At 41.8% G+C, this 15,045-nt stretch overlaps 1 protein-coding gene and 1 long non-coding RNA gene across 4 annotated transcripts in view; one reads left to right on the top strand and one right to left on the bottom strand.

Annotated features, from left to right (window-relative positions):
• PREX1 (phosphatidylinositol-3,4,5-trisphosphate dependent Rac exchange factor 1) overlaps positions 1-15,045 on the bottom strand; it is a 149,833-nt gene that overhangs the window by 3,127 nt on the left and 131,661 nt on the right. For both annotated transcript variants that reach the window (XM_030503500.1, XM_030503501.1), the window contains exons 26-39: positions 14,208-14,414; positions 11,778-11,866; positions 11,312-11,394; positions 10,833-10,923; positions 9,047-9,175; positions 8,300-8,341; positions 6,250-6,467; positions 5,204-5,303; positions 4,447-4,590; positions 3,718-3,832; positions 3,189-3,255; positions 2,318-2,505; positions 1,539-1,641; positions 922-989 (exon numbers count right to left, since the gene is read on the bottom strand). In XM_030503500.1, the coding sequence (XP_030359360.1) occupies positions 922-989; positions 1,539-1,641; positions 2,318-2,505; positions 3,189-3,255; positions 3,718-3,832; positions 4,447-4,590; positions 5,204-5,303; positions 6,250-6,467; positions 8,300-8,341; positions 9,047-9,175; positions 10,833-10,923; positions 11,312-11,394; positions 11,778-11,866; positions 14,208-14,414 (1,644 nt within the window). The remainder of the gene's footprint in view (positions 1-921; positions 990-1,538; positions 1,642-2,317; positions 2,506-3,188; positions 3,256-3,717; positions 3,833-4,446; positions 4,591-5,203; positions 5,304-6,249; positions 6,468-8,299; positions 8,342-9,046; positions 9,176-10,832; positions 10,924-11,311; positions 11,395-11,777; positions 11,867-14,207; positions 14,415-15,045) is intronic.
• The window catches only part of LOC115615411, a 136,283-nt gene that overhangs the window by 112,604 nt on the left and 8,634 nt on the right, over positions 1-15,045 (top strand). The window contains exon 6 of one of the 2 annotated variants that reach the window (XR_003994042.1): positions 9,045-9,988. The exons of the other annotated variant lie outside the window; for it this stretch is intronic. This is a non-coding gene — a long non-coding RNA (uncharacterized LOC115615411). Of the gene's footprint in view, positions 1-9,044; positions 9,989-15,045 lie in introns of those variants that run through there. 2 annotated transcript variants of the gene reach the window in all.

Genomic DNA, 15,045 nt, shown 5'->3' with positions numbered 1-15,045 from the left:
AACTGTGCTGCTAAAATGCTGATGTAGGACACTGGGGACCTGGCACAGGAGCCCAACACTGACTTTTATTTTATCCCTTTATCCAACAGACGGATAAGTCTGTAAATACAAATATTGTTCTTTTTAAGGTCTCTGAGAAAATAAAGCCAGGCCGGACTGTTTGTGAGAGTAAGCATTCCAGTCCCCAAAGTTTACAACAATTTCCAATAAACATTTGGAGGAGCAGATGGGGAAAAAAAGCAAAGAGGTGAGGCTTGCTTAGCCCAACTCAGAAGTCTTAAGAGGTGAATAAGATATCAGTGTTTTAAGGAAGTCTTATTGACACTGGACTGACATGTTCTTTGGAGAACTCCAGCACTACCAAATACACTCACTCTGTCTAAAGTGCTCTTCAAAGTTCTCTTAGACAAAAACATACATAGCCCTGAGCCACTGATCTTCCTTAGAGAGCTGGGTTACTGTGTGGTTACTGTGTCTCAAGGCACTTGCTCTTCAACCTGCTCTGCCATAACTAAACAGTTGAGCTCTGCTAAGCACACAACAGTGTTAGCCTATGAATTATGTCTGCTTATCTGCTGTCAGATTTGACATTCTGGATTTTGGCTTTCCGAGCAGCCCACAGATGGCTGTCAATCACTGGCTTTGCCAACTCACAGCAACAGTCCAAAAAAGACCTTTCTCTCTAATCGGTTATGTTCTATTCAGAAAGATGTAGAAACCTTTGAAGTTAATGATCTGAAAATGGGAAGCAGCAAAGCTGATTAATCTACATTGCACTCAGTACAGCGAGAAGGAAACCAGGAATTTGTTCTTTTTTCCTACTGCTACTAAGGAGATCTTTGGTTGTAAAAGAAACTCCACAATTGTTACAGAAACATAAACCCAGCACTCAGATAAAATGCACGATACATAATAACCTACCGAGGTGCACACTGCGGCATTTGGTCCATCACTTTCAGATTCTTGGCAGAAATTTCAACCCTTGGTCCCTAAGGAAACAGAGGATTTATGGCACTGACAGTATCGATAAAGCATCTTATCCTTAGGGGAAAATATTATAATGGGAGTATGGTTTCTATTTGCGAATCCATTAACTACTTTTAGAAGATTTGGAATCCATTGGGTGGATACATTAGTCATCTGTGTTTACTTAAAAGATGGAATTAGTCCCAAAGCACTTTACAAGCATGGCTGTCTGACACTAGGGAATTTCTGCTATTTAACACTCTGATTAAGACTTAGGTTTTTTATATACAGAAATTGTCTTGAATATGCTGCATAGTCTCTCTAACCATCAAGACACGCACTTTAAATAATGTAGACTGAGTCATATACTTTAATTGCTGTAATGGCTGTACATGCAAAACTTAATTTGTTCCTGTCAAATATATGTGTAGGCTCTTCACTTACAGAAGTTCGGCTATATGGGTTTGCAGTGCACAAAATACAGTGCCCCATCAAAATAAACTGGTGTTTATGCAATGATGTTAGTGGAATGAAACTGGTGGCACACAGCAGACACACAGCCAGGTACTTACTTGCTTCCTCATGATGTCTGTAGCTTGCATGATACACTTGGGCAGAAGTCCATGACTTCGAGCCAGTATGGCTGCTTGCTCCAGGGACACGCTCAATGTACTCCTGAACATGGGGACAGGAGATAGATACTCAATAACAGATCATATTTAAAATTTATAAATAGATATGTACAGGACACTTACCTGTTAAGTATAACGTCTGTTAGCTACTGTTCTTGTATTCACTTTTTTTAGGAGTTTTTACTTAGGAAATTACTTTGGTCCTGCATGCCCAGTCTTTGTTACACCCAGGTATTGCAATTGCTACAAGGCTGTGTTTCACTGCTCTTCTGCATCGATTCATATAAAGTTGGTCACAAATTAATCTTTCCTTTATTCAGTGGTTTTGAGACACTGGAAGAGCAGTGGTGTGTTCAGAACCAATCCTTGAACACACCAAGATTCTAAAGCTATTTTTGACCAAGATTCTAAAGGTCATTCTGAGCAACTTTCTCAATTTTCAGTGTGTGATTGAAGGCAGTGTGGACTGAAAGCTACATGCAATGAGATCACTCAGTTGCACTAGCTGATGCACTGAAACATAAAAAGTTTGTGTGTCAGTACACTTGTTAAGAAAAGCACTACCCTAATGTAAAGATGGCAGTGGCTTCAGGTCCTTATTATATTCCCTTATGATCTACCTTCCTCTTGCTTTGCACAGAATCAAATATATTGCTCAAAGCACTAGAAAGGACCAAGTTCTTATCACAGCACTACCACCAAGGCTTCTTAAATCTCACCTCTGCATCCCAGTGCCACACATGGTGATCTGACAGGCTCCAAGTCGGTAACAGAGCTCAGAGGATATGGGTAGCAGGCCTGCTCCTGATGTGTTACTGCTGGAATATCCCGACTGCGTTGGTTTTGTATTAATGAAAGACTTCATCAGCCTGCAGAGCTCATCCATTGCATTAATGGGACGAATGAGCTAAACAAAGCAATAATAAAATGCATCAGTGGCATACTTATACCTTCAGTTATAAAGACATATGCAATTCTTTGTCCTATGTCTAAGCACAGTCATCTACACTGGAGTAACTGCTGCACAATAACAACTATTCGGAATATATATGAACTTAGAAGTGAAGAAGTACAATTACTTAAGCTTGGGGCTCATTTTTGCAACTATCACCACTCACATGGAGTGTTCACACTGTGTATTACAACTGCAAAGCTAGTCTCTGAATTTGTCTTCCCTACAGTAGCATTTAATGCCTTACATGCATATATTCACATATGGCACCTGCCCCTGCTAGACTGCCTTTACATGGCATGCTGGGAAGTGCTGTTTTCCTACAGGTTTCTTCTATAGAGAAGGACAATTAATTCATTCTGTCGGACACCAGATACCATCTTTAGCAGGGGCAGTCAGGGTGATGTGGAGTCTCATTAGTGCCTAAGTTAAGGGGTTTGTGTCTACCCTGCTTCTGCACCTTTTCTTCTAAACAAATGAACTGTAGCCAAGCTTCAGAGAAACTCACATCACTTTTTAGGGTATGGAAGATTGGTTAAATGATGTTTGGGTTTGTACAGGTCAGCTGAATGGGTATCCCACCACTGGATTGAGAGATGTGAGAGAATGTATTGTAGAAATCAACACAGTAACAATACCTGGTCAATCTTCACTGCAGTAGTATTGGAATCAGTGGGCAAGTTTGATCTCTCTAGGTAAAATGTCCTGCAAAAAGGCCAGCAAGGACATCATTAGTTGGTGAGTCTCATTTGAAGCACATACATATATAACATACACTATCTTGTACCAAACAGTGGGGAAGGCTAGAAGTACACGCTAGACGTCTTGTACTTCAAGATCTGTTTTCTTATTGAACCACCATTTTAATAGCAGTAATTCACTGAGTCTGTACTAAAATATTCCAAATCCCCTTTTTTATGTAATTTTAGCTCTGCACAAAATTCTGAAGTTCAATTAGATGGGAATTTCATCCTGTACAGTGCACTCACTACACTGCTTCAGAACAAGCTTAACTATGTGAAGAAAACTAGTTTCCCACACAATGAGGATCTCCAAAGCCAGTATTTGTACAGAAACACCAGCAACAGAATCTCCTTTTCATTAAATTTTAAGGTCCTTAGCAAGGAGTGCTCTTTTCAATGTCTTTTAAGGCAAAGTGTGAAATACCTGAGTTTACGGTAGTATTGCTGCACTTTGTCAAGTGAAATACCATTAATTTGCTGTGGAAGTTCTTCTAGAGATGAGCCAGCCAGTTGTGATTGCCCCTCTGTACTCTCCAGAGCTGAAAAAGACAACATTTTACTAAACCTATTAGTTTTCATTTTAATAATTTATTTATATCATCTCACTGCTCAGCAAATGACTGCTGGATCATGCCAAGGCTGATTCTAAATTTAATGCATTTCTCAGTATTGGAATATAGTGGTAGCATCCTATGGTGAGCTTCACAAAACGCAGTACCACCTCACAGCAATTATTCCATATTAGCAGCCCCTGGAAGGAAATTTCCAGTACTGTATTTTGGTGTGAACATTTGCTTATCAAGCCAACTTCCAGCCCAGATGATTCTGCCATAGTATATACTTTGAAAAACACTTCTCTGTGGCCTAGGAACATCTGATACCATAGTAGAACAGATTGTCTGTATCAATGTCTCTATGGCCATTACAGGAAGGCACAAAAAAGTCCTAAACAGGCATATCTTGTTCCTATAACTGCATCTAATTCTAATATCTCCCCAGGTCCTCCTAGAACAGAAACATCTGCTTCTTAAATAGTTCTCATCTGCAGTTCTCAGCTGCATTATGTTAACAGCTTATAGTCATTCTTTATTTTGAGTCTTTTAACATTATCAGATGATAACTTATTTTTCTCAAGAAAGCTTTTTATAGACACCTTTTGTAAAGAGCACCATGTGCAGTTTCAAGCTTCCCCCATTCTGAAACCGAGAAGGCAGTTTGAAGAAGTAGTAGCTGTCAAGATAAAAGATAACCTTCAAGGCCTGGCGACTTCCTTCGATGTGGTAGAAGACATGAGTATCTGGAGAAATAAAGATAAAACACTTGCTGCTTTACCACAGCAGGAGAAACACAAAACCACTGCCATCTGAGCTTGCTGGATTATCTAATGACATTTCACATCTCCACCATAAGACGCGTAAGGGAGAGGCTTTATTGAGGGAATGCAGGCTCTGAAATATCACACTTTAAAAGATACACAGTTTGCATGACCTGGCACAGTGTTTGACACTAATACAATAAACATGGTTAATAATTAAAATTCCACCTTGTTTCATGGCATCTCATAGTAGAAAACTTAGAGAGAGATCTGGCAGGGCAGGGGACAGGATGCAGAAGGGCTGGGAAGGACAGTCCTTCTACCTTAGGTGATGTGGTGAATTACAAACATCCATCAGGAACTGCTCATAGTCTCTCATCCCTCCCTATGTGTGTAATCACACAGGTGAGGTAACAGACCATAGTTAAAAATCACAGAACATGCAACCAACACCCTGTCATATCAATCTTGCATTTTATGCTGTGTGTTTGCTGAGGGAATGCAACAATGCTGCAGAGACTTTACAGTCATGAAGGATATCAACCCATAAAACAAACAAGAAAAAAAGAGCTTCAAAGAAACAGAGACTACTCACTTGCTACAAGACTTTCATCCAGTTGCTTGAAATAGAAGGCAACTTTGTCCAGTTCAGTCAGAACGACCTGGATGTCTTCCAGCATAGTGCGCTCCTCCTTCTGTAGAGCAAAGAAACAGATAGAAACAGGTTATGATCTACCAGAGTGAGATCAATGGCAGGAAGGTAGAGATTTTCTGGGCATGCTTTGGTTCAGGAGACCTAGAATAGAATGTGGCGCTTTCCATTAACTCAGTCCCAGCCAGGTAATTACTAATGGGTCTAATTTTGTGATACGAGTTTAGCTACTCTTTGCTAGATGTAATTTGCTGCCGTTCATGGAGAGTAGAGAGGTTTAAGGAGTAAGTTTGAAAGGATCTCTTTCTCCAAACTTTACTCTGTACCTACAAGTGTGAAGGACAGCCTGTTGGTTACTGTGAAATAAATGTCCACACATTCCATGCAACAAAGAAATTGTAGTTACATATGGATATAGTTTAGATTGTGCATTTAAAAAACTCCAAACCACACTTAACCTACAATGCTTACAGAGTAATTAAAAAAAAAAAAAGAGGTCTCTTCTCTTATCATGTCAGAGCTACTTGCCTTTTTTATGCTCCTTTTTTCTAGACATTTATACAGGTACCAGGTACAGGGTATCAACAAAAGCCTAGATTTTCATGTTCTCTGAACTCCTGAAATACTCAGACCTCTTCCACCTATTTGTGGCAATGTGTGTTTCCACCAGGAGATGGCAGGCCACACATGCATCACCACCAGCTGAGCAGTAAAACCTCCCTAAATGCAGCAGCACTACTCCAAACGGGCAGGCAGGCAGATTCCTATAGTGTTCTAGTGTGACAGTGGGTCCAGTATCTGTTAGGAGATTAAAATGATGGGATGTGGAATATTGGTACATAGTTGTCAGCAGCAGGAATCTCTGGAGGTGGCTGCAGTGAGAGGCTACACATGCTGCTAGAATGAAGGGCTCCGGCTGTGCTGTGAGTGGCAGGGATGCATACAGCAAGTATAAGTGGACCCAAGAGGGCCACAGGTCTTCATCTTACCACAGCAGGGGAGAGAAGAGACTGGTAGTTCAGTAGAACACCGGTGGCTGCTATCTGTTCCAGCCATTTTCTGCTGGCGTCTCTGCTGCTCTCTTCGTACTCTCCGTTGTTGTTGTATCGATAGTTGAGAGCAGCCAGTAACTGCTCTGAGAAGGTGCAAATAGCAGCCACGAGAGACTGACAGAAGATGGAATCACGTCTCAGCTGTAGCTCAGTATCTGCCAGAGAAGGGGAGAGATGCACAAAGAAGTCATGAGTACACTGGCCTTTAATCTCACTGCCAAAGCCGCAGTTTGTGCGTGTGAGACATTTGGCTTCTGCTGTAGCTTTGCACAGACTTAACAGATAACCTCTTCTTGCTGTGCAACCTGGGTGGGTGGATGAAGACAGCACAGCTAGAGTACATGCATGTTTGAACATTTTCTAGTCCACTTGACTGTTTATTACTACCTCTGCCATCTGCAAGCTCATTCTTCTGACTGGGAAGAGCTGTACTTCCTTCGTGCCATGTCTGGACTGATTCCCTTCTTTTTATGTTTACAGAAGCAAGAGAATTCTTGAAAGAAAGACTGCCATTCCTTCTCTCCTGGGGTATTAGAGATTCATCTTCCCCCATCCATCTGTATTTTGTGGGCTTCCCATATGCTTAATGCATTAACTGGGCCTGCCCATACGGTACCAATTGGTTTATGTTTCCTGGGAGAATTTCCCCTGCGTTAACTTTGCCTCCAGTCCGCCTGCCAGGCAGCCACATGCTGGTCACAGCAACCTCGTCACACTTAAGGGGATTGCAGGCCAAAGAGGCACATGAATAAGTGACAAGCTCCCTCCCCAGCACCCGGGGCTCCTCCAGTAGGCACGGCAGCACAGCAGTCTCTCATCAAGGCAGTGTTCCCCAGAGAAAGAGGCTGAACATCACCCAGGGGCTTTGAAGATCTGCATTATTTTTATACAGCACTGAAGAGCACTAATACACGCCAGGCCCTGGGCCATATTCTCAACCTAAGGACAATCAATCATTCCAGCAGCACACCTCTGTGCTGCTAGAAGTACTGCAAAGAGAGCTTAGGGCTGCTCACAAGGCAAGGGAATCGCCGGTGCCATAAAGCTGCCAGTTCAGTGCCACCTGCTCCTCCATTCTTTCCAGAGGATGTCCATGGAAACGCTGCAGGAGATGGGGCACAGTTAGAGGCTTAGGGAGTCACTGCAGTTGCCATAAGTAAAACCAGCCTCCGTGGCCATGAGACTGACACAGCAGACTGGCCTGGATGGACTCGGACCAGCCCTGGCAGTAGCCAAGAGGTGACCAAAAGCCACACAAATCTCTCATCATCACTCTGTGCAGACTTGAAACTCACATCTGGCACAGTGAAGTAACATCATACTCTAGTTAGTTGTTACCTCATTTTCAAACAAAAGTACATCAAGTAGGTGTTTCGATTACAAAACCACACATTTGCCCTTGGGAAAGGCTTGTCCGTTGAGCTGCGAGCACAATGTTTTTGTGCATGGTAACAGATTAATGATGCTCATAGTGGATTTAGGTGCTGCTGCACACGTAGGTTCTTAGTCTGCTCCTGGCTCCTGGCTGTGCTTTCAGTATACACAGTTCTAACTCCTACCGCGCCTGCTCAGTTTGGAAAGATGACAGAGTCCACAGTCTCACAGAAAGTTGTGCAATAGGTCTCATTTTTGCTGCATGTTCTCACCACAGCAGGAAACAGTAAAGGCCATCTGGGAAGACGGATTGTACAAAGGTAAAAATGAAGACAGTAGAAGAAAAACAGTGCTTGTGAAAGAAACATCAGTGACCAGGCAGGTAACACAAGCAGCCTGCAGTGACTGAAATCATGTAAACTGAAGAACAGATGTCAGATGCACAGGAAGGTTGCCTTAGGTGCAGAGCATGAGAAACGTTAGCATGAAATGCCAGGGAAAAACCTAAATGCTAAGGAAGAGCATAACGTTCTGATGTGTGCACATGCATGCATGTGTGTGTGTTAGGGACTTGTGTATGTATGATGTTTTGCAACAAATCAAAACCCCTTACCTGTGCATTTTAACAAGGCCAGGAGCAGCTGATTCTTCCCATCTAGAATAGTAAAGAAATGGAATGCTCTAGTCAACATGCCTCAAGGGAGATTTGAATGCATCTGGTTAACAGTCTCCTCATTCCCCACAATCCCTGGCCCCCACATGCCCATTTCTCTTTACTCTAGTAGTCCTTACACAGATGTTAATGACTGAAGAAGAAACAAAGTGTAAATCAAAGAGTTTTACAGGCTAAATGCTCTGCTAACTGCTGTGAAGTATTGGAAACACATTGCACATGGATGGATCCCTAAAGAGGTGATTCCTGTCCAGAGCTTTGCACTGGACTATAAATATCAGATGAGCTCCTGTTCCGGTTCACCCAGACTGCAATGCTTTAGGATGCTGCAGTATCTGATTAGCATTCATTTCATTTTGGAATATACCAAGCATATCTCTCTCCATTTTCTAAAGGGGTTAAAAAAAGCACAGGGAAATAGATCAGTCTGATGATACCATTCTGTCTGAACAGGCTGGTGAAATAAAATAAGGGAGAGAAAGTTCTTTGGAATTGCTGCACAGGTGAGATTTTACCATAGGGCACTGGGACTCTGCAAGCAGTAACCTGTTCTACCTGTTCTCTAGAGCCTTGCACAGCCTTATTACCAGCGGAGATACAACGATAAAATGAACTGCTAGACTTGATTAGATCAAGATCTTTTCTCCCTGAAGCCAATAACAAACATTTTCTTTCTTATTTACAGACCTTCCACATGCTTCTGTATGATTTCAACAAGGTTCTTGATGCGCAGTGGAAGGTTCCATGGATCTTCTTGAATGCTGGCTTGAATATTATTCCGGCATCTTACAGTGGTTTCTTCCTTCTGTTTAAATTCTAGGAAAAATGGAGTTTGTTAGCCACTGAGGAAATGCTACAGAGCTGAGAGTGGCTTATCATTTACAGTGTGTATACAGTTGAAAGCAGAGATACCTTATAAACAACAATGATTTTGAATGAAAAAGGTTCTTAAATATATCTAATATGGAAGGAAAGACAGACTACTCCTATAATCTCACGATCAGCAGTCTCCTAGCACAGTTGTCAGTGGTATGGACTACAAGTTATGGACGTGGGTGACCACATGAGCAGTGAGGGGAGCTCTGCACCACTCACACAGCACAGAATTCCCTGCTGTTCTCTCTGCCTTTAATAATGTGCACACGGCTGCTCTGGGTACATCCAGAGACTCTGGCTGTGCAGAATTGGATCAACCTTTTGGCTGCAGCCGTCACATCCTGATGAAAAGTTATGAAATATTCTCCTTTCACCTGATGGAAGCTTATTATTTAATTACAGAGTAGAAGATCTTTTCTCCATGACTTAGCTATGGAGCTAAGCCAACTACCCCCACTGTTAGTGGTAAAATGCATAAGCAGACCGAGAAACACAGAAAGACTGTGCCAATAACTACTCATGAACAGGACAGAAAGCGTTCAAATCCCCATCCATCACTGAATGGATGGATGTTTGTGGCAGCTATTAAACAACCACTTGAGGCCATGATTCCAGCTGAATGTAAGCAGGGTGCCTCTGTTCCTTAGCGTGATGAAGGTGGGATCATCACTTAATGAAAAGACTCTTGCAGTGTACTTAATCTAGTTTTAATAAATGAGACTCTGTTTAAGAAAATAAAATAAAGGAAGTGTCTGTTATTTCTTCACTTCATCCAAACAGTGAATGGAAAGACTGACAGATATGCTACATAAACATGAATGTGTTTGTAGAGATGAGTTCATGCAACAGGACTTCATTTCTGGAGTCAGAAGGAAAAAGCAGCAGCTCTCTGCTTGTGACTACAGCACCTGAAGTGCAGTAGGAATAGTAGGAAACATTTCAGATTTCAAGTGGGAAAGGAAATGCAGCAAATGCTCAGAAAACAAAGTCCTGCGTGTTTCAGTGAGAGAAGAAACCACATCCTGGGCCCCCAAACCATTAAGACTGAAGTCTCATCATGCTCCCTGAGGCAAAAGAAAACATGGTATCATTTGTTTGCTCTCTATGGGAATCTGTTTTCAAAATAAGTGTCATGTGAGGATGAGTTTACTCTGGCAATTATCCATCTGAAGAAAAGCAGAGTAAGTCATTAAGCAAACTCAGGCAGAACCTTTTGGTGCCTCAGATATACAGTGGTCAGCCCCTCATCACCTTATCAGAACGCTCATTTACCTTGTACCTGACTTATCTCACCTTGTACCTTTTGAGATGCATATCTGCGTTTACATCAAAGGACAGATTTGGAGACTTGCGAAAGAGGATACAGCAGCATCTAACAGAAAAGTGTTCTGTGTGTTTCAGAAGGAAATCATATGAAAATGACCTTTTAAGGATGCAAAATTTCAATGGTCAGACTCATACCTGCTGTTGGATGTGTAGACTGGGTAGACAGCATCCTTAAGTAACTCTGTGTGGCCACACAACATACGTGCACTCATGTTAAGCTCTTAAGTCCTTGCAAATAACATCATTCAATACAATCAGCCTTTTTCTTTACCTTGCAAACTGTGGTCCATTGGAAAGTGCTTGGTTTCTTCAAAGGCCTTAGTTATTACTGGTCCTTTTAGAAGTGCATTGATTGCATCAACCTATAATTGCAATATTTTCAGTCAGTGTTATCTGGTGCTATACATCTATAGAAGACATGTAAACATGTGAGGACTCTCCTGAGATCAGTAAATGTGATCCATTTAGACCACACAAGGTACTAGAATTCTGTTCACCTTTTCCTTTTTTCCCCTTAATCTAATGCCTGAGGTAAGGCAGGTCAACCTTGCTTAAATCACACAAGGGAACTTGAATATGGACAAGACCAATTCCTTCAACTGCCCAACAACATACTTGCTTACACCGTGCCCCAAAATCTTGATAGCTTGCCTTCCCTCAAATTATGATTTCATTAAACAATTTGATACTTCCAATTTATTGTATTGACACTGATAAAGTAATTCTGAGTAGGAGTAATGCTTTACATACCTGGTTAAACAGATGCTCCAGACAGCCATGAAGTTTGTCTTGCTTGTCTAAAGGAATCCTCATATCATTGGGAAGCTCATCTCCTAATAAATGCAAGATGAAAAGCTTTTAACTGTCTTACAAACATAACCTGAGATGAGGCCACATATGACACAAGCACACGTTCACACTGAAGTGGGTGAAAAATGATACTGCTTTATCTCTAATTCATAGATAAAATATGAATGATTTTCATATAATGCAAATGCCCAATAACTAAGGAACTTATCCCTGCCTAGTACCTCTTCCATACTCCAAATTTACTGCGGTTCATTAGAGAAAGAACACATCTCTATGTTCTTGTGATTAGTTTTGAAGAAACCACATTTGCAACTGAAACATGCAAGTGCTTATAATCAGCAAAGACCTCTCAACTCTTCAGGGAGTCTGGTGTGAGAGATGCACATATGCTACACAGTGCACTCACCTGATCCCATCTCATCACTGCCCAGATAAGAGCTGTTGCTCCGCACACTGGTGTACGACAACACCGAGTCCCGGTTACTGTTACATTCACTAGAAAGAAAAGCAAAGAAGGTGAGAGAAAAAAAGCTGTCTCTGATATACCATCATTCTGGTTTTATTAACACTGCAATCCCCCACACTAATTCAGTTATTCTCATAGAAAAGCCCATTATTTACAGAACAACCATTAAAAGCCTCTGGGGCTACCACTGTAAGAGGATGTCTTGTTCCATTTGTAGTGAGCACTCCATGCTTAATCTATCACCTGGACCCTGTAAATAACAAAAATGGGCTTCCCACCTCACCTGGGTCATGTCACTAAACATGCTCTGTGAGTGTGGAGTAGGGGAGAAATAATTAAAATCTATGAGACTGAACGTCCACTAAACTCCACGTTTGTTACCAATCCTCAGGATATTACATCATCCAACTGCAGCATGTACTGAAGCTGTAGTAGCACAGCTTCTGGAGATGGGAGAGGAAATTGAGGGAATCTATACCATCAGAGAAATGGGCACTGCAGATCCTAAAACCACCTCAGGAAGCAGAGGAGTCACTACAGCTGGCTTCATACCAGTGCTGGCTCATGCACACCTGGAAAATTCTAGCACGAATCGCCTCTGATTAGAGTTCACTTTACACTAACTATAACTTAATAGAAGTAATCAAAAAAGCTGTGGATCTCAGTCAGTCCCCCTCCAATTAAGTGACACAGTGGTTTTAATGGTAAAAGCCCAAAACAAAGCCTGGAAAATTCTCCATGTTGTTTTTAACTCTCTTTTCACTTTAGACTGAGATGAGAGAAAAATACAAGAGCAATTCAGAGACCCCAATCAAGGTTCTTGCCTGTCTTTCGTTAAACATAGTATCAAAGAAATGTGTATTTTCTGAAGAAGATTAATACTTATGGTAACTACTCTACAGTATGAACCCTTATGAAATTTGATTTACACCTCCAAATCATCCCATATAAAGAAGCATGGCTAATGCAACCAAGGTGTTTTTCTTATCTGTAATTTGCTTGGTTCCGTAGCTCCTCAGGAGTTCTTCAGATCAAAACCCATCAAAATACATTTTGCTGCCCCTTGAGTAACTATTATCTGTAATATATGCTTCATTCTCTGCCTCTGTCTAATAAAGGTAAGACAGAATAATCTTTATCATCTTACATTTATGTGTAGATTTTTTGAACAAGTGACAGCCCCACAGAGACTGTTTGTGGTGTCACTTTGTTATCCAGAACAGATTAGCCTCAATTAGCCATTTAAACTGAACTGTTCAGAAATGGGATTCCTAACAACAAAAGAAATGCAGCACATTTCAGTAAAACCCTTCAGAGCACCTGTGCAGATTTAATCTGGCACAAGAAATAGATGCCACAGATTGCAACATTCTGTGGCAGATCGCTGCTTCTGTTTCTTCACTGACTTAGTATTTGCTGCCCTTGGAGATGTTCAGTATTCAACTGGACAACACCCTGAACAACCCAATCTTATTGGACCTGCTGTGGATTAGATTGGACCACATGGGCTCCAGAGCCCTTCGATGTAAACTACTCTGATCCCGTCATTTCTGCAGTCCTGCAGGAGTGTAACATCTTACTACTTGTACTAGCACAAAACCCACAGCAAGTAAAGAATCACGCCTGTAGCAGGTTACTGTAATCCTCCCAGCTCACTGTGAAGTGTCCTCACTCCTTTGTGTAGGCAAAGTCCTACAGCCTTACTATAATGGTCTATTAAGGATGTAAAACTGCAATGGTCAGACATGACTGCAACTTGTTATTCCATTTCTTCTGAAGAGTTTCCGAATGTTGCCTCCCAGGAAATACAGATTTGGAGTGTCAGAGATCCTTTGGCAGCAAATGTTCCTGGAGAAGCAGCAGTCAATCATGTCCCAAAAATAAGATTTTGAGACACCCGAATAAATATTTGCATTTATGGTTTCAAAGGCCCATTAAAAATAAAAACCTCAGTGCCCATTCCTGGCTCTCAGAGTCTTAAGGCTTTTGGGAAAATTGTCTGCAGAACTGAATGGAAACATCCCCTTACAACAGTGGCTGTTACAGGACCAAGCAGTCTGCAAACTGCTGAGCTTCTGTACTTTCCAGCTACACGATACAGAAAGGGAAAGTCACACTAGATCTACTTATTTCATTTTATTCTATTTTCTAGAAGCATTAAGCCTTTTGGCACTGTTGTGAGGAAAGGTTTGTTGTTGTGTATGTCTCCATGGCAATAAATGTAATGAAATAACTATAGCTAGTGAATACTTTACTAAGTGAATATAGAATGACTGACTGGGAAATACCCCATTTGTTGAATCAATACATGGATTAGAACTTCAAAACATTGTGTTAGTAAGAGAAATGTGGCACAATCTTTAGACTAACCTGTAGGAGTCTCTGTAACTCATTGTGTCCTGGCCAGAGTCTTCCTGGTCCTCCTCAGAAACCTTGAAACAGACCTTCTTGATTCCACCGTGCTCGGCTTTGTCAGGATCACTTTCTTCTGTTCCCAGGGAAGGTGGAGATGTCTCCTCAGTAGATGGTGGCTCACAGGCACCACCTTCTGTAGGTTCTGTTATGGTGGACAAAAGTCTGCAGAAGTAGAACATACAGCTCTCAGAGACTGGTGGGTATAATGACTAAGGCTGGAATTCACCTCTGTGAAATCAAAAGCGACCTTGCCAGCATCCTACATAGACTACAGCTACATGAAGTTGTGAGCTCTGAAAGGGATTCATTGAAATCCATGAAGCTTGGTTCACAAAAGGTCTTGTTTCCATAGGTACCCTACCTCCACAGGGTATAGTTTAATCACTGTAACCATGGTAGCCTGAAAGGCCTCTCGGTTTAATTTGCCAGAGTCCTCACTTTCTCCATCCAAGGCACTGGGTTCTCTTCTGGGGCAGTGCCTCAGCTCACTGGCTCTACCCAGCAACTACCACCCTTCTTTAAGTATATTTGAGCCAAGGCCTCATGTGCTTTCCAGTCAGTTGAAGTTCTCGTGCACTCATACAGAGTGTTCTGAGCCCACTACGATCAGCTGTTCTTTTTTGTAACTGGGATTCCTGGGAGTGGCTTAGGGCATGTCATGGCCTCCTCCTGCACAGATCACTTGTGCAGCCCCTGCCAGCAAAACTGCACAATACACAGATGCACTACTCAAATCCTTCATTACTACTACTGGGAGACCCACAATGAGAAAAAGATTAACAGAGGAAAGGAA

This window comes from Strigops habroptila, chromosome 13 (genome assembly GCF_004027225.2).
Source record: "Strigops habroptila isolate Jane chromosome 13, bStrHab1.2.pri, whole genome shotgun sequence".
Lineage (NCBI taxonomy): Eukaryota > Metazoa > Chordata > Aves > Psittaciformes > Psittacidae > Strigops > Strigops habroptila.
Note: the sequence above shows the minus strand (reverse complement) of the source record. Positions and strands in the feature narration are given on the sequence as shown.